The sequence below is a fragment of the Cryptococcus neoformans genome, chromosome 13 (genome assembly GCF_000149385.1).
Source record: "Cryptococcus neoformans var. neoformans B-3501A chromosome 13, whole genome shotgun sequence".
In the NCBI taxonomy this organism is placed as follows: Eukaryota; Fungi; Basidiomycota; class Tremellomycetes; order Tremellales; family Cryptococcaceae; genus Cryptococcus; species Cryptococcus deneoformans.
In genome coordinates this window covers 764687-786031 of record NC_009189.1, presented here as the reverse complement: position 1 = coordinate 786031, position 21345 = coordinate 764687, and the positions used below count along the sequence as shown (strand labels likewise).

Genomic DNA, 21345 nt, shown 5'->3' with positions numbered 1-21345 from the left:
AGAAGACTAAGCTGCTTGGGGCTATACATTTTTTTGACTCTAAAGGCTACGCCTTTTATATCTTTTCTAGCTCTACAAGCTGACTAACCTTTCTCCCACTTTCCCTACATCTTACGCTCGTACTTCCATCTTCCCTAACGCCTCTCTGCGCCGCCCTCCTTCTCTTCCTCTCTCCTTCTTTTCTCTCTCCCTCTCTCCTGGGTACCCAAAAACTACTTCGCCGTCTTCCCCTCGTACGCCTACTACTGCAGTATCAGTTGTCCTTTTATATACAATTTATCGCACGTGAATAAAATGCCCTACTTGTCCCATCCCATCCTTTACCATATTCATTCCTTATCCTAACAAAACTGCACATCCCATCTCAATCAAAACCTCCCTCCATGAACTTCCCTCATCGTCCATCCCGTCATCCATCCTCCTCCAGCATTCTTCCGCAACAGACTCAACCATGGCGACTTCGTAGGAACATTGGTAGATGAATGATTTGAGGATCTCGCGTGCGCGTTGACGATGTGGTGGGGTGAGAAGAACAGAGCATGATATGAGGAGTGGCTAGGGAATGAATTAGCTAGGAAAGGGCAAGGTAGAAGGCGAAAGGAAAGGGCACTTACCCAGTTCATGTACTCAACCTTAACACCTACCCCCTCGCAGATCTCCAGTATCTCAACAGCATGCATTTGCACCCCTTCGTCCCCTCGCTCCTTGCCCATCAACTCCCTTTTCATCATAATCTGAAGCCCATGCCACAGCGCTAATGACCCATCTCGGGATCTCTTATCTTTTATTGTCGGAAAGATCGCTTCTCGCCATTGTGAGAGCTCGGCGCTTAGCTGCAGGGCTCGTTCAGTAAGGTCGGGGATTGGGGAAAGAGAAGAAATGTGGACGGAAGGAGAAGGGGGAGAGATGCATTTTGAGAGGTTGGAGTATTCCCATAATAGGTTATTGGCCCGGACAATGAGGGGGAAGATGCTCCGATGAATACCAGAGCTGCGTTCGACCGTCTACGAAAAAGACAGTATGAATATTTGTAACAAAAGCGGGAGGAAAGAGTACTTACATCGGGGAGAGAAGAATCCTCCTGTCTGAGTTTCCCCCACCAGTATGATGATTCAGTCAAAACCACGCAACGTTGACCGGTCGTCATTGACGCTATGGTTGTCATTAGTCCCGCTGCGATAATGATGAAAGAGGGTGAAGTTTACCAAAGATATCAACGAGCACGAGATGTTCGATCAAGCAAACTCTCAACGGCGTCGGCTGGCAATCATCACTATCGTTTGACAGATCGGCATCCTTCGCATTTCCAAATAAAACTCTCGCGCATCCGCCTCGAAATCTGACTGAAGCATGCGCAAGCCTCAAAACTTCTCTCCAGCAGTGATTCGCGCCTAGTAACTGAGAGCCTCTTGTAATCAGCATCATCCCTCTAAACAGCGATGACTTACATCGGCATGAGAAACCATCATGCAAGCGGATAGGAACACATCCGATGCCATTTCTTCTGGTACATTCTGCGCCGCGCGAAGGTATTTTACGGCTTCATCCCTATATCGAAGGCCCAAACTGCGTGTCTGGCCGTAGGTGTTAGGTGCACTGCCTTTTTCTTCTAGGCTGTCCAAGTCGTACCATTTCAAATGATCAGCGAGTTCTTCAAAGAGAAACAAAGGGAACGTACGAAGATAGATGAACAGCACCAGTAGCGAGAGTGCCAAGTCGCAATGCCGCTATGCTCAAAGGTGCTTCGCCTGTTGGAAATAAAAAAAGAGGTACGACCTGTTCAACCCATGGGTTGAGCTCTTCTTGTACCACCATCGTCGAGAGGGTGTACGTGAAGCAGTGATGAAACTAACTTTGTCAGTTCCTTGGACATCCGTCTACGAAACAGAGGACCTACACATCTCAACTCCTCCTCAACAGGGAAAGCATCTCTTAAGAAATCAGGCGGATCGACAGGACCAGAGAAAAATTGACCCATACGTGTATCGCGACAAAGGGCCATAAGAAGTTCCATAGGCTCCATCGCTTTGACTTGAGCTAAGGGTGCTCGACCAGCTGGAGCAGTGGTAGGTTCATAGGCTGGGGCGCGATTTGAGGGTAGGTAGGGATGGGAAGAAGGGAGGGGGAAGGGAGTGGGATGGGAAGAGGTAGGGGGCGTCGCTGTAAGCGGAGTGGCTTGGGAGGACGACAGGCCATTTAAGATAGGTGCATTCGATTGGGTTGGGCGAGCCGTCGGAATTGGTGGGATGGGAACAAAAGCATGAGGAGTGATATCAGAGTGGGAAGGCGAAGCGGTAGATTTATTTCTTTTGTGTCGTTTACGAAGCTTTTCATCGACTGCCTCGGCGTTGAAAGGCTTTTTTGCAGGGTAGACGCACTACAAGCCCATCGTTAGTTTCTTTTCATGTATTGTTGATAACATTATAAGAAATTCACCTCAGCGCCGTAGTTTACACATCGCCTACACTCTGGCTTTTCTAGATGGCAGCGAGTCAGCAGATGTCATTGCAAAAATCAAAGTGACGAACCGAGATCGCATTTCTACATCTTGATTAGCACCCACCCAATCTAGCAATAAGGATATTATATACCCACCAGCCTTCTGCTCCGGCATACGAGACATCCATTTCTCGAACTGCAGAAACGACAAACATGAATCAGATGGATTAAAGGAACCGCAAACTTCTTCATGACTTACCGAGTGGCCTTCTTGGGGGCCTCAGATTGGGAAACCGCGGCTGAGGATGATGCACTTGGCAGTGATGAATCTGTCACAGCTGCCATGACTATTTGGACGACAAGCTACTTGGCGTCCTTGAGAGATAGATGAGGTTAAATACAGCACGCGAAAGTGATTTGTTCGGCTAGCGCTGCCAAATTTGTCATGATAAGAACGATTCCCCGATTACCGAGTAAGCTTTTGTATTAGTCAATAACAGCAGTTGTTTTAGGCAGAATACCATCCATTAGACTCGGGAGTATCAGATTGCAACGCATTGATATTAATTATAATTAATTAAAAACAACTGAATGGAGCTACTTACAATCTCCGCGCCAGCATCTGGATGTCCTAACAACTACTTAAAAGTCTCCGAATCCACCCAACCCATATCCAAGAGGACTTCATTAATGTATAGATATTGGAAGGGAAATGCAAGGGTAGTCCATACTGGCTCTGTTTTTTATATCTTTGATATTGACACCTGTCCGTGCATGATGTACTCCATGCAAGTAATGGCAGGGATAAGCCATGAGATAATAATAGAACGAAGAACAACGAACGAAGTGATGAGAAGAAGAAGTATCTGTTGTCGGCATCCCCCATTTTTTGATATAAATTATAAATAACCAACAGGCGGCCGCCGGACCAGTTGCTCGCTCTGGCTTTCCCGTTTCAAGCATGCTTCATTCTTTTCATAATTTCATTAATGATTAACTACACCAATCCTTCCACTTCGTCTCAGCGAACAAACTGACTGCTATATCTAGCAGATATTTGATAATATCCTTCCTCTCTCACCAAAATCTGTCTCTGTCACCACATGATAGGTCGGCACGTGCCATTGACCATCGAGTCTTAATTGGAGAATAATCTCGTTGAAGAATACAAATGGCAGAATTGAAGGTAGAGGACGCAAGGAGGGGTTATAATGTAGGCTCAGTAGTCCTGCTATTTTCTTTCAAACTGCGAAGTAGTAATACCCCTATCGGCCCGCAGGAAAATCAAATGCAATACTTACGAACGGATTAGATTGTGCCTCATATTCAGACCAAGCACGTTCTTCAATCAGCTCGTTCATTCCACGTTCTCTTCCGTACCAACCAACCACATCACTGGGCCCCCTATTTGCAAGCGTTATCGATCTTTATCGGCTTTCGGACATCATCCAATTCGGTTACCTGGGCCAGAAATGTCGACTTCTATTAGGTAGGCTATCAGCAAAAAGAAGCTAGCCGCTTTATAGCTCTTTGTCGGAAGAAAGTCTATCTTAGCAAACGTGCTCTTGATTAAGAGTATATAAGGATTAAAGATGATAAAGTTGGAGCTTTTCGTCAAAACATTGAGGACTGCACGATAGAATGCCGAAACTCGCTGTCTTGGCTGCTCTTCTGGGCGTTGTTAGGTTTACCACTGCCGATCAGATCACACTGGGTCCGACGGCATACACAGCTCCAGGTAAGCTAAGTCATAATTCTCCATGCAATTCGGCCACTGATGTTATGGATCAGGTGCCTTCCCAACAAGCTTCTTTTCGGAATATTACAATGACCCTACCCAGACAGTGTCCCAAGTGCAGCCCAAGATTTCGGACAGCGTTCTCGTAAGTGTCCCCTCCAACGCTGAATTCAGTCACAGCTCCTTGACCCTGCATACAGAACAAAACCTATCCGCTCGAGCTTACAGATCCGGACACTATTTCTACGAACGACACTGCAGACCCTTTGTACTATCCACCTACCAGACTGCACGGTTCTGCCGCCACCAACTTATACCAGAATGTAACTGATCAAATCAAAAACATTGTCACTGGGGACACTCCATCAAACTGTTCCAAGTGTATCAATGCTCTCACTGCTGCGAGCACTCTTGCCAAAAGAGCCCCAGAGGTAAATACATCAGATGCTAAGAGAATTTGAGCTTACATATGTGTAGCTCGTCCCAGATCTTTTGGTGTCGTTATGTAACTACTATGGCTTCGCCTCCGAGGCAGGGTGTAATGTATATACCGCAAATGCTCAAGGCCCCTACTACGCTCAAGTTCTTGCGTACGCCGACGTGTCAGGTTACGATGGTCAGTATTTGTGTCAAAACTTCATCACCAAAAGCCAATGTGCGAGACCCCCTCTGTGAGTAATAGATGCTCGTACAGATAGTTGTAACGAACGCTAATAATAGACAGCCCGACTTTCAATGCGAGTGATTTCTGGACCAAGCCAAAGCCGACCAACGCGAAACCCCCTGTTCCCAAAGGGACGGATCGAATCAAGGTCTTGGTGAGTACGGACTAGGATAGGTGATCCCTAGATGCTGACGTTCTACACCTTAGCATATGTCGGACTTCCATATTGATCCTCGATATGCTACGGGATCTGAGTACGTCTATTTTCCATCTGTATCCTCTCGACGAACGACGCTGAACAACTACAGGGGTAACTGTACTTCCGGCCTTTGCTGCCGTCGTGGCAACCCGGTAGAATCCCTCAACTCCAACTATACTGTCTCCGTCCCTGCGCCTCGGTTCGGTTACTTCCTATGCGATACACCTTGGGCTCTCGGTGCAGCTGCAGTGGAAGCGATCCCGGTGTTGACTGGAACAGATGAAGATGATGCATTCAATATGACAATCTTCACTGGAGACATGGTGTCTCATGACCCTTATTACGAGTTGAGTAGAGATTACATCGAGTATACGGAGACGGGTGAGTCGAGCCCATCGCAGATAAAGTATGCGATGACTTATTAAAAACTTGTAGCTCTGTACGACCTTTGGAAACAGACTCTCAACCCCACCTCTCCTTTGTACGCCGCTATCGGTAACCATGACTCCTATCAACAGGCATTCGATGCGCCTTCTTCCCTTCCCGGAAAACTTAGGAAGCAATCGAGTTGGAACTATGAGCATCTTGCCGGATTGTGGGAAAGTGAGGGATGGATTGATGGGGAAGTTGCTCAAAAGGTTAAGACGTAAGTTGTGCTCGGCAAGGAGTCCCGTTGTAGGGATTTTGTTCACACATGTTTAATAGCCATTATGGTGCTTACTCCATTCAACATGCGACAAATCTCAAGATCATCACCATCAATACCGATCTCTGGTACCGCGCCAACATATTTGCTTACATCAACTCTACTCATCCTGATAACTTTGGCTTCCTCAAGTTTTTAGCCGAAGAACTGCAAGAAGCCGAAGATTGCAACTCTCGGGCGTACATTGTCGGACACGTCCTTAGTGGGTATGATGGTACAAACCCTCTTCCCGGGCCTACCGACATTTTCTATCAAATCATTGACAGGTACTCACATGTGATTGCTGGTCTCTTCTGGGGACATACACATGAGGATCAACATATGATTTACTACGCGAACAATGGAACGAAGATGTCTGCTGAAACAGCGCAGAACGTTGGATGGATCGGACCTTCCATCACCCCTCTAACAGACCGTAAGTCTTGCCCTTCTGTTTTGAAGATGTGCTTCTTACTAAGATGATTTATAGTCAATTCGGGCTTCCGTCTATATGAAGTTGATGCTGAGACCTGGGACATCCTTGATGCTCATACGTACGTCCTTTCATCTAAAGCAACAGAACCAGGTCTCATGCAACATTAGCTGGTATTCAAACGTCTCAACATACTCCTCTCTCGATGGTCAGCTCGAAGTCGGACCCTCCTATGTTTACGAATACAACACGCGTCAAGCCTACGGGGGCAATATATCCTGGCCTGACAATGCCCCTCTCAACGCTACCTGGTGGCACCTCGTTTCTCAGGATATGGAGAATGATGGTGGGGCGCTTGTAGAACTGTATAATGCTCATCAAGGAAAAATGTCTACGTTGAGTCCGAACTGTACGAGTGCAGAGTGTATCGAGGCCAAGGTCTGTTATTTGAGGGTGAGTCCGTGTTTAGGTTGTAGATATATGCGATGTTGGAGCTGATGGCATGTCGCAGAGCGGATCGGGAACTCTTGCCCTCGATAACTGCAAGACTGGCTACGGAAGCGTTCAATAATAGGGGAGGAGTGTGAATTCGAAAGTGTATCATGGATAAGCAAGGGTATAATAGACAATCAAGGGATTAATGGTTATAGCCATCGGCATCGTCGTTATAATAAACTGCAAGTAGATTTAGATTAGATTTAAATTTAGAGGGATAAAAAAGGACAAAAGGGCAAAAGGGAATGCAGCCCGTAATAAGGTGTAATCACCTGTAACTTAACGTCATTCGCATAACAAAGCAATAACAGGCCCGCTATAACTTGAATCAGAACAACATCTATAAAACAACTTGAAAGAAACCTAAAGTAAACCATCATCATTTTTCCTCAAGATCATTTATCTCAGTCCCCATTTGCTTTGCCGAGGTCCAACTACATTCACATTTTAGGTACGCAGCTTTTCTAACCTCTCTTGGGTAATTTCGAAACATTCTGGCAAGCCAGTTTCGGCATAGGTAGCACCTTGTACCATTTTAGCGAGCGCCGGTGCAGCCGTAAAGATACGCGCCTGTGAGGTGTAAAAAGACGACGATTAGTATGTGTTATCCACAGACAAATCAGAAGCAGTCAGGAAGGTGGGGGAGGAGAGCATGGAAGAGCACTTACCATTCCGTGACCGTTATGCCCGCACGACATCCACTGCCCTGGCTTATCTGGTACCGCGCCAATGAACGGAACGTCATCCGCGCTCTACATTGAAAATGCGTTAGAAGGGGCGGGCAATCGAAAGTGGGAGGGAGTGCACGACGACTTACGCGACCGATGATACCACTCCATGAATAGTCGTACCTCGCCCCTGTGCCTTTTGCGCCTTTTGCAAGATCCCTACACAACAATCCATCTTCAGTGTCCATATCTTCTGCATCAAGAGGATGTAGACAAAGAAAACGGCTCACCACTCAAGTCCTTCCCTACCCAACTTTCTCACAGCCTCCGTCACCGGCTCAAAGTTGGTCAAGCTATCATTCGTCTGCCTATTCTTCGGGTCTTCCGCCACATAATCCAACAATCTCTGTTGGTTCGGCGCTGACCCGCCAAAGAGAACAGCGCCATCAGCATTCAAGCGGGGGTTGATAGAATACAGCCCGGTGGGGTAGATTACGGCGTAAGAGTTTTGGAGGGATTTTGTGCCAGAGTGTGAGGTTGGAGGGATGACTTTGTCGCACCTAGAAGAGGTAAATTGGGCAAAGGTGAGTAAGTAGGCCGAATGCGTAAGCGACGAAGGGGGGGCCTGGCGGGAAGGGAGGGAAGACGCACATGTGAGGTGTGGGATGGATAGCGACCCTCATTTCAGGAAGTAAAAACCCAGCATAGGCGTTGGTAGTATGTACGACTTTGGAGGCGGTGATACTTCCTCGATCGGTATGGACAGTCCATTGATGGGCCGAGCCAGAAATAGAGGTCACGGGCGTCCAAGTTTGGAGGTTGAGCCCAAGATCGAGAGCTTGCTGGGCGATGTGGGCCACTAAGTAAAATCAAAGTCGTGTCAGTTATCAATTACGATGTGCATAGCTGATAAGAAGACTCACCGAGCTTCCAAGGGTGAAGGGTCGAGGCATCCCAGGCGTACACCGCCCTTGCGCCTTTAAGCCGGGATATCTACCGTACGTCAACTCGTGGTTGGTGTGCTCTACGGAATAGAGATTTTACCTCTTCAGCTCTCTGGCTGTCCGTCGTGACCTCAATTTTTGAGACGTCACCACCTGCTTCCATGTAGTACGAGAAAGTTTTGGCCGCCATTTCAGCAACTTCATCCGTCATACAGACGTCCAACTGTAGCAACACAATGATGAGCGCTGTCCATTCAATCTTGATGGGAAACTTTACTCACCGTCTTGCCTGTCCAAAAGTCACACTGCACATTGTGTTTCTTCACATACGCTGCCATGGACTCCCAAGTATCTTGCTCGTTTTTGAGAATCTTGCAATAGATCAGCGAATGTCCATAAACGACCTCGTAGGATACACACCTTCAAAGCCTGTTCTGTACCGTGACGCTTTTGATACTTTGTGAAACCTCGCCATTGATCGGGCTACGTATGCGTATTAATAGACTTGACGAGAAGAGCCTCATAAGAAACATACATACCTTGCAATGTCCAGCGTTGCGGCCTGTGGCTCCTGAACATAGCTCTCGAGCTTCGAGGATGACAACGGATTTTGGAGGGTCGGGGCCTTGAAGAAGCGACAATGCACAGAGTGACCCTGAGATCTAACACAAGGCATATCAACACTCGCATCCGCGACGCGACGCAACAGATGGTAGAACTCACGCCGGATCCAATGATGACAACCTCAGCCTCTCTTGGAAGCTCGTCAGTCGTACGGTGATTCAACAGAGGATTGTTTCGGACAGTTTGAAGCCAAAGCGAAAGACAGAACCCTGATTCGAGTGGAAGAGCAGTCATCTGTCTCCCATTCTGAACTTCTCCCTGAGTGGTGGCCTCGCTGCCGACTGCTGGGATGGTCCTTTTGTCAAGAGTGATCGTCATAGTGATGAAGAGTGGTGAAGATAGTAGATGTAGAATGAAGAATAACGGTTTGTTGTTTATGGGCGATATAAAACTGTGCAACGAGAGGGCCGGTTCGGCTTACGCCTATCTAATATCTGGGATGCGCGAGTGGCCGGACAGGACTGATAAGACCGGTGTTGGACCGGTTTACAACCGGCTTGGGTAGAATTGGCGATTGCCGTTTGATTTATACAGTTATCCATTCATAAGAGACTGCTCGAGCTATGGGTATGCAGAAGAGTCAGTTCCACCCAACCGCCTCTTCTCGACAGGCTTACCGTTGCTGCTTGGTCTAAGACAACACGCCAGCCCGATAAAATATGCCGAACAAAAAAGGAAACAGGTGGAAAGCAGCGGGAAACCAGCCCTTTCGGACAAGACCGAAAAAATTACGTAACTCACTTATCATGGCGCAATCTGACGTTGACCTCACGCATTCGGTGGTTTCTCACGGGCTTGAGGTTTGTTTAGTTTTCAACTTGTGTTCCACCAGTCTCCTCTTGCGTATTTGACATTCCCATAAGCCGCAATCGACCACTAGCGCATACTAAAAAGCACCGCAATAGGCGACATGCACGTCTCTAGGTGCTCACTTCTGCTGCGCCCTCATTGAACCGGAATGGCCCACCCTATTTCCCACATTCTTCGACTCTACCATCGCTCGCAACAGGACTGTAGAGTTGCTATTTCGTCATCGCGCACGCAAGTTTATCATCATCCATCTTTTGGCAGTTCATAAATATTTCAGCACGCCATACCAGGTTATTATTCACCAGTTATTATTCATCACTCAAGGATATATATATGACCGGCCCAAGTGCGACAGCGGTGACAATGTTTAGCAAATCACTCATCAATCAACTCCCAACATGACCTCTACCCTCACCCAAACCATTGACAGCTTGACACAAAAGGTCGGCACCCTAGGCGTCCGGGGCAGTACCCAACCTATTCCTCGAAACCACTCGCTTGACAAATGGAAGTCTTTTGAAGTCACACCCTTTATTGGACAGGAGTTTGGCAGCGACATCCAGCTCTCTCAGATTGTCAATGCTCCCAACGCCGATGAATTTATCAAAGATCTCGCCGTGCTGAGTAAGTAACTTTTCAGTAATCAAGGTTTAATGGTAGAGTACTGATCAGGTGTGCAGTTTCCCAAAGAGGCGTCGTCTTTTTCCGTGCTCAGGACATCAACGTTGACGACCAAAAGACCCTTGGTAAGAGACTTGGTGAGCTCTCTGGCAAGCCTGGAGACTCCACTCTGCATATCCACCCCACTACTGAGCTTAGCTCGTCCAAGGGTGACCACATCTCAGTGTAAATACGACCTATGCTACATTGAGAGTAGTCTGTGCTGACATTCTCAATACACAGTATCACGAGTGAGCGACAAAGCCGAAACATCGGTGATCCTTCTCGTCTCGCCAGTCAGCTCTGACACTCTGATATCACGTTTGAGCCTGTCCCCAGTGACTACGCCATCCTCAAAGTACGTCTTTCCCCCATCCTACATACGCCCAATCCCATCCCATTTCTGCCATCCCTAAGCCTAAGACTCCAAGAGCCTCCACTAACGCAGACCCCCCGGCCAGGTCCATACTGCACCTCCCTCTGGAGGCGACACAATCTGGGCATCTGCCTACGAAGCCTACTCTCGTCTTTCTCCCCATTTCACAAAGTTTCTTGAAGGCAAGGAAGCATTCCATGAAGCCGCATTCTTCAGCAAAGCCGCTGAGCAGTATGGTATTGAACTTCGAACGGGCGAGCGAGGTTCACCTCTTAACGAAGGTCCTTCTCTGTCTGCCATCCACCCTGTCATTCGCGTTAGTGAGTAGTTGTTTTTTTTGTCCTACTGCCTTTCTTCCTCCCACCTCTCATGGCCTCTCCTCCCTGTGACTTGACTTCATACTGACAATGATACGTAGACCCTGTGACTGGCTGGAAAGGACTTTATGTCAATCAAGGCTTTACAAGGCGTATCTTGGGCGTTACCAAGGACGAATCTGATTTCATTCTGGATTACCTCTTTGTATGTTATGGTTCTTTCTCCCCTCCGCTCTTCACTCTACTCTCCGCTTTATACCCCATATGCTATCACACTCCATTCCCAAGTTGCATCGGCTAATACCAAAGGTGGGCGATCGTAGAAAGTAACGCAGAACAACCATGACCTCCAAGTTCGGTTCAAATGGGGCATCAACTATCCGACAGGTATCGCCGATGTCGCTCTTTGGGATAACCGCTCAACTTCGCATAGCGTGAGTCCCTCCTTCTTTTTTTCCTTTTCTCCTTCCCCCTCTCCCTTCGGCGCCGCGCTAATCCCCTCTCATTTCTTCTTTACAGGCCACGTTCGACTATGAAAAGCAACTTCGAGTCGGCGACCGCGTCGTTTCTATCGGTGAAAAACCTTATTTTGACCCTTCGGCTACTACGAGGCGTGACACTTTGGGCCTTGCTTTGCCTACTGAGGGGGCGCTTGGCGAAGTGTACAGGGCCCAGGTTACCAAATAGGCCGGGCCGAGCATATTGCTCGGAGATTTGATGGTGGAATAATTGTTTTTTGGCGTTGTTGTTAAGGATTGAGAGTCAGAATGATGCTTTACTTCCGAAAAGGAGGGCAATCCCATTACTTTTTGTACTGGGTTGTTGTTAGTTGATACATATCTAAAAATGAATGAAGTTGTACTGTTGCATACATCGGGACCAAGTACCATCATTATCTTCCAAGTTATAAAGCACACAAAACAAGTAACAATACTCCTTCCTCTGAACAGTTACATTTTGAGTGAAAATAGATCGCATATTAATTACATGTTAAGAGTTGGCACAACATGTAGGAATATAGATGTAACTTGGTCACTCCAATCGCTTTATAGTATGTTAACATAGACAACCTCGAATCCTTTCCTGAACATCCTTTGAAAGATCTTTAGTATATTAGCACGACAGTTAGCAATGGGAAAGTCATTGATAAGGGCAAATAAATCAAAAAGACATACATTCTTCTCTTTGGCATCTCCATCGGTTTCTGCCGACTCTTCTTTTACCTCCGAGTTAGGACTGGAACTTGCAGCTATTTGTCAGCCTGATTGAGAAAGATAAGAGCATCAAGCTTTCAAGATGATCCCTCACTTGACCTTCTGCATTTATAACACACTTCAGAATGTTCGGAAGTCTTCTCGGGATCATAATTGTGAGTTACCGATGTGTTTCTGTCGACAAGGGCAAAGGCATCCTGGGCACAGAAAAGGTCGTTATCCCATCCTAAATATATTCTCTCTGTGGAATAAATGACTGTTCTCTTACTTTTATTTTTCCACTAGTATCGCCCTCCCTTCATTTCCATTCAACACAATGGAACACGAACTGCACAATAGCAGTGGCGTGGAACCTAGACAAACAGCAAAGCGTCTCCCAAATCCTACGAATGAGCTTGATAATGATACTCAAGGGTTATACCCAATGAAAGACAGCACGGTCGTTCCCCCTCAGACTCAAACGCCGGCGATACTCCCTCCAGCCCTATGGACAGCCAAGAAGGCAGGGGGTGGTTCATCCAAGAGCGGCAACCGCTCTGGGGAAACAACAACAACGACCAAGGTGTGCGTTAAACGCATTAAAGGCTTGATGTTCTGCTGTAATCAAGTAGCAGTTATATATGATTTTAGAGATATTGACACATGTCCGGATAGTGTTGGTCGATGTAACCTTGTTCTCGGCGTCGCTGGGACTAAGCCTGGCTGCGACATTAGTCAAGCCACACCAGTTGGCTCTGTTCATGTAAGCAATTACCCTAAAGTCACGATACCGAAACATATATCTGGCCTGACGCTTTCCATCACCCGTAGTGCAGGGCCCCTTGTAACAGCTTTGGCAGTGCTTTGGTCGGTCGTTCGTCTCTACGATCTTCTCAAGTCATCCGCGCTGGCCTCAGGAACAGTATGCCAGAAGGCAAAGCCTCTTGAGTATAAATTGAACGAAGGTGACGGACCGTCAGCTGGGCGGCTGCCTCAGGCAGTTTGGCCTCATGTTCAACATGTTGAACAGCGGGATCGGGGCTGTGTGGTTACTCGTGAGTACTGTAATGACATACAAAACCGCCGCTCCAATTTGTAATGGTCGGTTCAATTTTGTAATCGGCGCTGATCGGTGATTACCCCGATGCCGAGCCTTGACCGAAAAAAGTGACTTTCCGCGGAGGATTCGTATACTTTTCGTTTCTTTCAACAAAAAACATCTTCCCTCCTAAAAGCATCACCGAAAATGTCAGAATCAGCCAAGGCTGCTGCCCAGAACGGCCAGGCTGAGGAGCAACAGCTCCAGCAGCAACTCGACGAGCAACAGCAGCTCGAAGAGCAGCAACAGCGTATGTCATGTTTAGCCTATCCACTCTCCTCCGTTTCATCTGCTCACAGAAAAACATAGTTCCTCCTGTCACGATCCGTATCCCTTCTCCTACCTGCTCCAGGACGGTCCCCAAGCCCAAGGACTCGACAGAACCCCTTGACAGGATCACTCTCTACCCTCAACCCCAAGAGACAATCCAAGACATCAAGCTTCTCATCAACGACTGGGTTGGCGCTTACTGGCTTGGTCCTTACTCTCTTCAACTGCCATTCGTCAAGGGTGAAGATGGCCGAGGCAAGATATACAGTAAGAAGAAGGATTTCAGTGAGGTCAGGGCGGGCGAGAAGTTGAATGAGTGGTTGGAGGTGCAAGATGCTTTTGAGCATTTGCAGGAGGGTGAAGAGAGGGTTCTTGAGGCTGTTAGGGGTGTGTTTCTGTTTCTCTTGGGCGTGATGAATGTTCTAACTTTTGAGTAGAACCTTACGGAGAGCTCAGCGCTCGTCAGTCTATTATTCGACTTCTCGAGCTCATTGCTCCTTCCGGCACTACCGCCAACACCACCTCCAACCCTCTCGGTCTTCAGGCTGGTTCGACCATCTTTGAGCAGGTCCGTGACGGTTTGGTCTCTGCCAACGCTGAGACTACCTACGAAGAAGTCGAGGTTTCTCTGCCTTCTGGTCGTAAAGGCAAAGGTGGAAAAAAGGAACTCGTCAAAGTCAAGCGAAGTGTTTCTGGTGACAAGGCTCACGCCTTTGCTGACTGGAAGGGATGGGCTCCTGCTTCTTTTGGCTCCCTCGCGGTCAGCTCCGACCCTGTTGAGGTTGCTCCCAGTCTCAAGTCTATCCAGATTTCCCATTTCAACCCCCCTCCTCCCCACCTCCGTCAAAAGGGCCACGAGCTTTATCTCCAAGTATCTTTGCTTGAGGGCGAGGTTGTGACTCTTATCTGCTCTACTCGAGGATGGTACGTTTCAAAATCCAACGTCAACAACTTTGACCCCTCCCCTCGTCCTTCTGCCGACGGCTCAATCCCTGCTCCCACTCATTCTTTGATCGACCTCCTCCACTCCATCTCGCCCCTCTTCTCCGAGCGCGTCTCCAGGCTCCCTCCGATCTCTCTCGACGGTGCCTTGGCCGACCCAATCTCCACCGTCGCCATCCCACAAGCTACTCCTGCTTACCCTTTCCTCACATCCCCCCCCAAGCCCGCTATTTCCCCTGAAATTTTGCGCACTCAGCTTGCCTTCCTTCACACTGGCGCCTACGGCCCCGACCTCGTCGATGCTGCCCGTGACTGGAACGAGGAAATTCAAGGTATCCGTGAGCTCCCCCGTGGAACCATGCAGGAGCGTGTTTTCAGAGAAAAGATGCTTCAAAAGGTGTGGGCCGAGTTTGATCAGGCTGCAGCGCGAGCGGTACAAGCTGTCTCCAAGGGCGATATCCCCCCTATCAACCCCGCCGAAGACCCCAAGGCGCACATGTATCTCCAATCGAACATCTTCATCACCCAAGGTGACTCTGATGCTCTTGACACGTATGCGCACTTGGGCGGTGACGCCGCCATGCGAATTTCTCACGGAAAGGATGCCGCTGGTGTCAAGTTGTTGAACAAGATTGATGCCGACGGTCTTTACCTTTTGGGTCACACCATTGTCGACTGGCAAGGAAGGAGGTGGATCTGCCAGAGTATCTTGCCGGGTATCTTCTCCAACAGGCGAGCTGTCGAGGAGGAGAAGGCCCAGGCTGAGACCGAGGCGGAAGCTGAAACCGCCGATGCTGTTGAGGGTGAACAGAAGAAGGAAGACTGGGTCGATGTCGAGAAGCCCACTGAGAAGTCTGGTTCTGAAACCGAGAGCGACAACCCCATGATGATCTACGGCCTTGACTCTGAACGACCAACTTCTGTCCACTGGGACGCCGCTACTCACTCTCTTCTCTCCACAATTGCTACCCCTCTCCGTCTCGCCGCTCACACTATCAAGGACGGTGAAGGCAAGGAACACGAGTTTTACGCCTCCGCTGAGGTTAAGGGTTTGAAGGGTCAGGACGGTCGACGATACCTTCTCGATGCTCAGAGATTGGCGCCTGTTGATGTCGAGTGGCTCGAAAAGGACATCACTGGCCCGCTCGTTGGCCCCAAGAAGGACGATGAGTCTGCCGAGGAAGGCGTACAGTACCCTCACAGGCTTGTCATGCTGAGGCCCGAGTTAATTGAACAGTTCTGGGAGAGTGAATTGAAGAGGTGGGCTAGGGGTGTCGCTGAGAAGGCACAGGCCAAGAAGGCTGAAGCTGAAGCTGAGGCCGCCGCTGCTGCCGATGCCGAAGGCGAGAAGAAGAAGGAAGGGGAGCAGAGTGAGATCCCTCAAGAGGAACAGTCCGCCGCTGCTAGTGCCGCCGCCGCTCGCCGTGCTGAAGAAGACCGACCCGTCGACGCTAGCCTCATTGGCGATATTAAGCAGTTCAACCTCAGCTTCAACCCTGATGCCTTTGTCGAACAGCCTGTCCTCGAGGCCGAGGGTCAGGAAGGCAAAACTGAAATCAAGGCCGCCATCACCGACGAGTCTGACCCCTCTGTGAAGGCCGTTCGCGACGCTGGTCTTTTCCTTCGACAGATTGCTATCCCTGCTGTCGTCCTTGATGTTCTTACTGGCAACACCTCTGGTGTCATGGACGGTGAGAGCTTGTCTAAGCACTTGCACCAGCGAGGTGTGAACATTAGGTACTTGGGTCACTTGGCTTCCACCATTATTCAATTCTCTACCAGTAAGGATGGTGCTGCCAAGGAGCCTTCTGGTCACTTGGCTGCTTTGCAGGTAAGTCCATGTAAACACAGTATGATGACGATTGGGGTGCCAGCTGACATATGAAAGTCTATCGTCCTCCAAGAAATGGTCTTCCGAGCGGCCAAGCACATCCTCCGTGAGCTTTTGTACCCTCTCCAACCCGAAACCGCTACGGATGCCGTCTCTCATTTCCTCAACTGTCTTCTCGGCTCATGTCTCAACCCCGCCCCCGTGGCTTCTTACACCCCTATTGGTATCAACAGCAACGAGCCTGAGCCCGCATACGTTAAGCTCACTCCTGAGTGTTTGAGGGCTCAAATTATCAAGGAGGTCAAGTCCCGATTCAGATGGACCTTGGACGAGAGCTTCCTGGAGAGCGGTTTGAGGAAGAAGCAGCTGCTTAGAGAGTTGGCTAGCCGTGTTGGATTCCAGCTCGCCCAAAGGGAATATGTCTTCAGCAAGGACCAAGAAGAGGAGGAGAACAAGAGGGAGGAAAATATCAAGAGCAAGGAGAAGAAGAAGGGATCAAAGGCTGGTGCCAAGGGTGAGACGGTGAAGAGGACAACAACCTTCGAGGGTGAGGACGTTTTGACTTTGGTCCCTGTCATCAAGTCCACTGCTCCTTCCGTGAGTTATCTTCTCTTCTTGTCTCCAAATTCTACGCTGATGGTAGCGAGCTTTTCAGGTTTCTGTCGCGGAGGAGATCCTTGAAGCTGGCCGAAACACCATCAACCGTGGCAAGATCGAATTTGGTCTCGACTTTATGTTGGAGGCTATCCAGCTCTACGAGTCTATTCACTCTGTCATCCACCCCGAAGTCGCGTCCGTGTATAACTCTTATGCTCAGGCCATCCACCAAATCGCTCGACTCAAGATCCAGCAGATTGCGGCGCAAGAGAACCCTGACCCCGAACAACCTCTTGGTGTCGACATCAGCGGCGCGCTCAGGTTCCAGAGGCAAGCTGTGGCTATCGCCGAGAGGACTCTGGGTGTCTACCACCACGAGACTGCCGGTTATTACTTCCAGCTCGCCATGTTGGAGAACTTGGAAGGTAACGCTCAGCAATCTTTGAGGTACTTCAGGCACCTTTTGACCCTCTGGGATGTGATCTATGGTCCCGGTCATCCCGAGATTAGCACTATCCTTGTGAGTAATCTTGCATGGAGTACGAGGAAAGAAGATTTACTGATATCAAACTAGAGCAACGCCGGTATCGTCCTACAGTCCATGAATGATCTCTCTCTTTCGCTCTCCTTGCAAAAGCAAGCATACGAGTCAACTCTCGCGTGCTTCGGCCCTAATCACATCCAAACTGGCCAGTCCCTCCATCAACTTGTCCAAGGTCACTTCCTTGCGGGCGACATGGCTTCTGCCCTTGAAACTGCCAAGCAAGCTCTCGAGATCTTCAAGGCCCGTCTTGGTGAGGAACACAACCAGACCAAGGAGGAAGCAAAGAACGTCGAGCTTTTGACCGCTGTGATCGAGAACCAAGAAAGGCAAAAGGAGAGGGAAGAAGCCGTGAAGAAGGAAGCTACTGAGAGATTAAAGATGGCTAGGGAGAGGATTGGCGGTGGTGCTGCCTCTACTAGCCGACCCACTGGCATTCGTCGATTGGGCGGAGCTGGTGCCGGCGCCCTCCCTCAGGGTGTCCGAGTCGTCGACCCTCAGACCCTTGCTGCCCTCGCCGCCGCTGCTGGCCAAGGTGGCAACCCCTCCGCCAACGCCGCTGCTGCTACTGCAGGCCAAGGCGAGCAAGCCAACGGCGAATCCACGGGAACACCCCAGATAGGAGAGCGAGGAACAGAGAGTTTGGAAGAGTTGGTGAGGTACATCCAGGGCTCTGCTCCCGGTGTTGGTGGAAGTGCGAAGAGGGGAAAGAATGCTCTTAGGGGTAAGAGGAGGACTGGCGCCAAGCGTTAAGTGATGGACGTGTGACCAGAGCGAAAGGAAGAAGTATCTAGAGGAAGAAGAGAGTAAAAGTTAAAAAAATCAATTTGTTTCGATATCTCGCATTCACTTGCATCGCATGTTTTCTAATAAAACGGCTACAAAGACACCACTCTTCTTACATTTCCATGCAAGCTGTTCAGTTTTTCGAGCTTCCGTCTTGGCATTCATGTGGAGCAAAAATAGATACACAGGCGTATTCACGGGTATTATACGGGTATTACATATTCATTACACAAGAGGGTATGTTGTATGACCATGGCAGACGAGAGGTTGTAAAAAAAGGAGAACAGGTCGTTATTGTTTGTTTATATTTCCGATGACGGTGAAGGTGAAAATAATTATACACTTGAACACGTCTATCCACACCTCTTTCTCTTAGTTAAACCTTCTTTGTTGCCAGTAAGGCATGTAAAGAGACTCTAAGCACGACCAAATCAGTGGACGACAGCATCGCCAGAACTGGCTCTACGGTGCCTCCATACAGCATAAACCAAAGCAAGTACAACCATCGCTTTCAGTAGCATCTCTGTTATCATCTGTCATTAGCCAAAGTGACAGAACAAAGGATAGTTTAATATGACTTACTCATGATCCAGAATAAACCATTATCTTCTTGTCGAATATAATCCTTCCCAAACCTCCCCTTCTCGTCAAACCCTCGCTGAGTTAAAGGTTTGTTGGTGAACCCAAAACGGTTGACAAATGATCCCTGTCTTCTTTTTTCATTCAGGGAGTAATCGCTATCACGTGTAACGGTGGGATCATGGTTGAAGGATGGGATGAGAGTCTCCGGAGAAGTGGGTGAATGAGGGACTATACGGATGGATCGTTTAGATCGGGCAATGCGCATGGCTTCGCGGTAGCTATCCACGCATTTCTGTTTCGGAGTCACAAATCAATTAGCCTCTTGAAAAACTATCATGTGAGAAAAAAAAAAAGGAAAGAGTGGACGAACCTCCATAGCATCCCACCACGTCCGTCCACCGATTCCCTCTGTGCTACCTCTTTCACCCATCTCCTTCCTCTTCTGATGATCCAGCACTACCTCTGCCAGGAGTTTGGCGTACTCTTTGGCCAGGGTTTTGAAGTATGGCGAAGAGGTGTTACAAGCTCTTGGCCATGGGATAGAGGTGGATTCTTTGTTTGAATAGTCTGAAGAGTGGGCGTGAGGGGGGGAGAGGAGTAGACCCGTAGATTGGTGAGTGACGAGATCGCGGGTTCCCTCTGCGTCGAGTCCAACCACAGGCTTGTTGGAGAATCGCATGATTAGCTCAAATTCATCAACCCAACTCGTCTCTCCCTTGACTAGAAACTCATGGACGGAACGCATCAACAATCCCCGGGAAAAGGCCAAAAGACAAGGGAGATGAGCGAATCGGGAAACTTACCAAACCGGAGGCTAGCGCTTCGAGTACAACTTGGCCAAATGTCTACCGCAATCGACACATCAGCATTTCCCATAATACCTCTGTCAAAAAAAAGATTAAGAAAGGGGGAATCCGGATGAGCCCAGACACATACCTCTGTAAAACTCGGGAACGCAAAAACGTCCGCACTCGCATAGCATTCCGCCAACTCTTCGCCTTGTTTATGTCCCAAGAATTCGGCGTCATAATTCGCTTCTTTGCATTTCGTTTCCAACTCTTTGCGTGCTGGACCGTCACCCACGAAAATGAGTTTGGGCATGAAGTTAATGGGGCCGGGAGACGAAGAGGAGGAAGAGGGGAGGAAGGAAGAGAGGTGGGAATAGGCCGAGAGGAGAAGGTGGATGTTTTTCTCCCATGAACTAAAAACACAAAGTTAGCGCACGATACATCCAAAGTGTGAAGTATCGACGAAAATTCGATAATGCTTGTCGAAATGGGAGCAAAAGAAGGACTTACATTCGCCCAACATAGAGCAAAACGACTCTTTCGGGCAAATCCAGGCTAGTGTCGGGAGGATACACACCAGCCAAGCTCGCCTTGAAAGGTTGTTTGACTTCACCATGTACATCTCCACGCTCATAGGGAGGATAAAGGTCGGATTGGGATTGGATTTGACTATGATAAGTCTTCTTGTCTTCCGGTCCATTTTCAGGACTCAAAGGCGGCGTCATCATCCCTTCTTCTTTACTCCCATTCCAATGAAGTCCAACCACCTTCTCCTCCATAGAAATAGCCGGATTGTCCTTTTCCACCTTGAGCAATGGGCTGTCCTCGCTTTGCTTTTCACCAGGTGCAAGACCAACTCCCCACATCTCTCTTCTTTTCCAACTCCTTTTCGAACGTCCAAACTGATGGAGGTCTACACCTCTTGACCAGATCCTAACTTTTCCTACCTCGCCATCTTTTTCGCTCACCCATCCTTGTTCCTCAAGCATAGCCTTAGTAGACGGAGAAGGACAGAGTGTCAACCGAACGCGCGAGTGGAGAAGGCGCTGAAAAGACCAGATGAGAGGTGTAAGGAATGGGAGGTTGAAGAGGGTCGCGTAGGTTGCTAGGTTCCTGTAGGTAGGTGGGTGGGCAAATGGTAATAAGTCGGAAAATTCAAGTGAGACAGTCAGTTGGGGGAATGGGATGGAGAATGAGAAAAGATACGGACGTATGGTAACTGGCCACCACTGCCCCTCCCAACTCCCCCCTTTCCTCACGGTCCCCAACCCATTTGCCTCCCCCCAATCCCCAGCCCATCCCACAAATCATTTGTGCTCCCAACCAGATCGGATCGACAAAATGGACCACATCCGGTTCCCATCTGTTTACCACCTCCCAAAACTTTGGCCTCGCAAAATTGAGTTTCAGACCCGGATAACAGTACAGCGGGATGCCGAGAGTACCGATGATAGGGTGGGAAGCGTACGTGGCGATGGTGGAAGAAGGGCCAAGGAGGATGCAGGAATGACCAGAGGTTTGGAGATGCACGAGGAGACGGGAAAGGGTACGAGTAACGCCGTCGACTTTGGGTAGAAAGTTTTCTGTTATGGATGAGAGAAAAGACGTTAGCGGTTCTTCAAAAGGAAGAGGGAGAGGGATGGAGAACGGACCTGTAACAATGA

General features: G+C 48.9%; 6 protein-coding genes across 6 annotated transcripts in view; 3 read left to right on the top strand and 3 right to left on the bottom strand.

Annotated features, from left to right (window-relative positions):
• Positions 1–336: 336 nt before the first annotated feature.
• On the bottom strand, positions 337–2784 carry CNBM2370 (hypothetical protein; the record flags this gene model as incomplete). The annotated part of the gene is made up of 11 exons (XM_766987.1): positions 337–555; positions 615–1004; positions 1061–1152; positions 1206–1398; positions 1449–1614; positions 1679–1848; positions 1898–2377; positions 2437–2477; positions 2529–2541; positions 2596–2635; positions 2699–2784. The coding sequence occupies 11 exons, from the start codon at positions 2782–2784 to the stop codon at positions 337–339; spliced, it is 1890 nt and encodes a 629-aa protein (XP_772080.1).
• A 1296-nt stretch (positions 2785–4080) lies between these two features.
• Positions 4081–6729, top strand: CNBM2360 (hypothetical protein; the record flags this gene model as incomplete). The annotated part of the gene is made up of 12 exons (XM_766986.1): positions 4081–4177; positions 4231–4322; positions 4378–4608; positions 4655–4848; positions 4920–4995; positions 5049–5095; positions 5150–5421; positions 5476–5686; positions 5746–6161; positions 6216–6279; positions 6329–6611; positions 6670–6729. 12 exons carry the CDS (start codon positions 4081–4083, stop codon positions 6727–6729), a joined length of 2043 nt encoding a protein of 680 aa, XP_772079.1.
• Positions 6730–7100: 371 nt separating this feature from the next.
• On the bottom strand, positions 7101–9207 carry CNBM2350 (hypothetical protein; the record flags this gene model as incomplete). Its single annotated transcript, XM_766985.1, has 11 exons — positions 7101–7223; positions 7322–7405; positions 7471–7540; positions 7612–7881; positions 7973–8180; positions 8245–8314; positions 8366–8536; positions 8596–8636; positions 8686–8748; positions 8801–8927; positions 8989–9207. The coding sequence occupies 11 exons, from the start codon at positions 9205–9207 to the stop codon at positions 7101–7103; spliced, it is 1446 nt and encodes a 481-aa protein (XP_772078.1).
• Positions 9208–10097: 890 nt separating this feature from the next.
• CNBM2340 (hypothetical protein) lies at positions 10098–11739 on the top strand (the record flags this gene model as incomplete). Its single annotated transcript, XM_766984.1, has 8 exons — positions 10098–10323; positions 10380–10545; positions 10603–10610; positions 10657–10717; positions 10808–11055; positions 11154–11257; positions 11376–11486; positions 11572–11739. 8 exons carry the CDS (start codon positions 10098–10100, stop codon positions 11737–11739), a joined length of 1092 nt encoding a protein of 363 aa, XP_772077.1.
• Positions 11740–13491: 1752 nt separating this feature from the next.
• On the top strand, positions 13492–18278 carry CNBM2330 (hypothetical protein; the record flags this gene model as incomplete). The annotated part of the gene is made up of 6 exons (XM_766983.1): positions 13492–13594; positions 13654–14001; positions 14052–16387; positions 16445–16984; positions 17043–17504; positions 17559–18278. 6 exons carry the CDS (start codon positions 13492–13494, stop codon positions 18276–18278), a joined length of 4509 nt encoding a protein of 1502 aa, XP_772076.1.
• A 495-nt stretch (positions 18279–18773) lies between these two features.
• The window catches only part of CNBM2320 (hypothetical protein), a gene marked incomplete at both ends in the record, with an annotated part of 2927 nt that continues 355 nt past the window's right edge, over positions 18774–21345 (bottom strand). Inside the window, 8 exons of the mRNA XM_766982.1 lie at positions 18774–18844; positions 18894–19185; positions 19264–19554; positions 19697–19738; positions 19830–20094; positions 20192–20794; positions 20892–21264; positions 21334–21345. The exon at positions 21334–21345 is cut by the window's right edge and continues 355 nt beyond it. Coding sequence (XP_772075.1) covers positions 18774–18844; positions 18894–19185; positions 19264–19554; positions 19697–19738; positions 19830–20094; positions 20192–20794; positions 20892–21264; positions 21334–21345 — 1949 coding nt within the window. The remainder of the gene's footprint in view (positions 18845–18893; positions 19186–19263; positions 19555–19696; positions 19739–19829; positions 20095–20191; positions 20795–20891; positions 21265–21333) is intronic.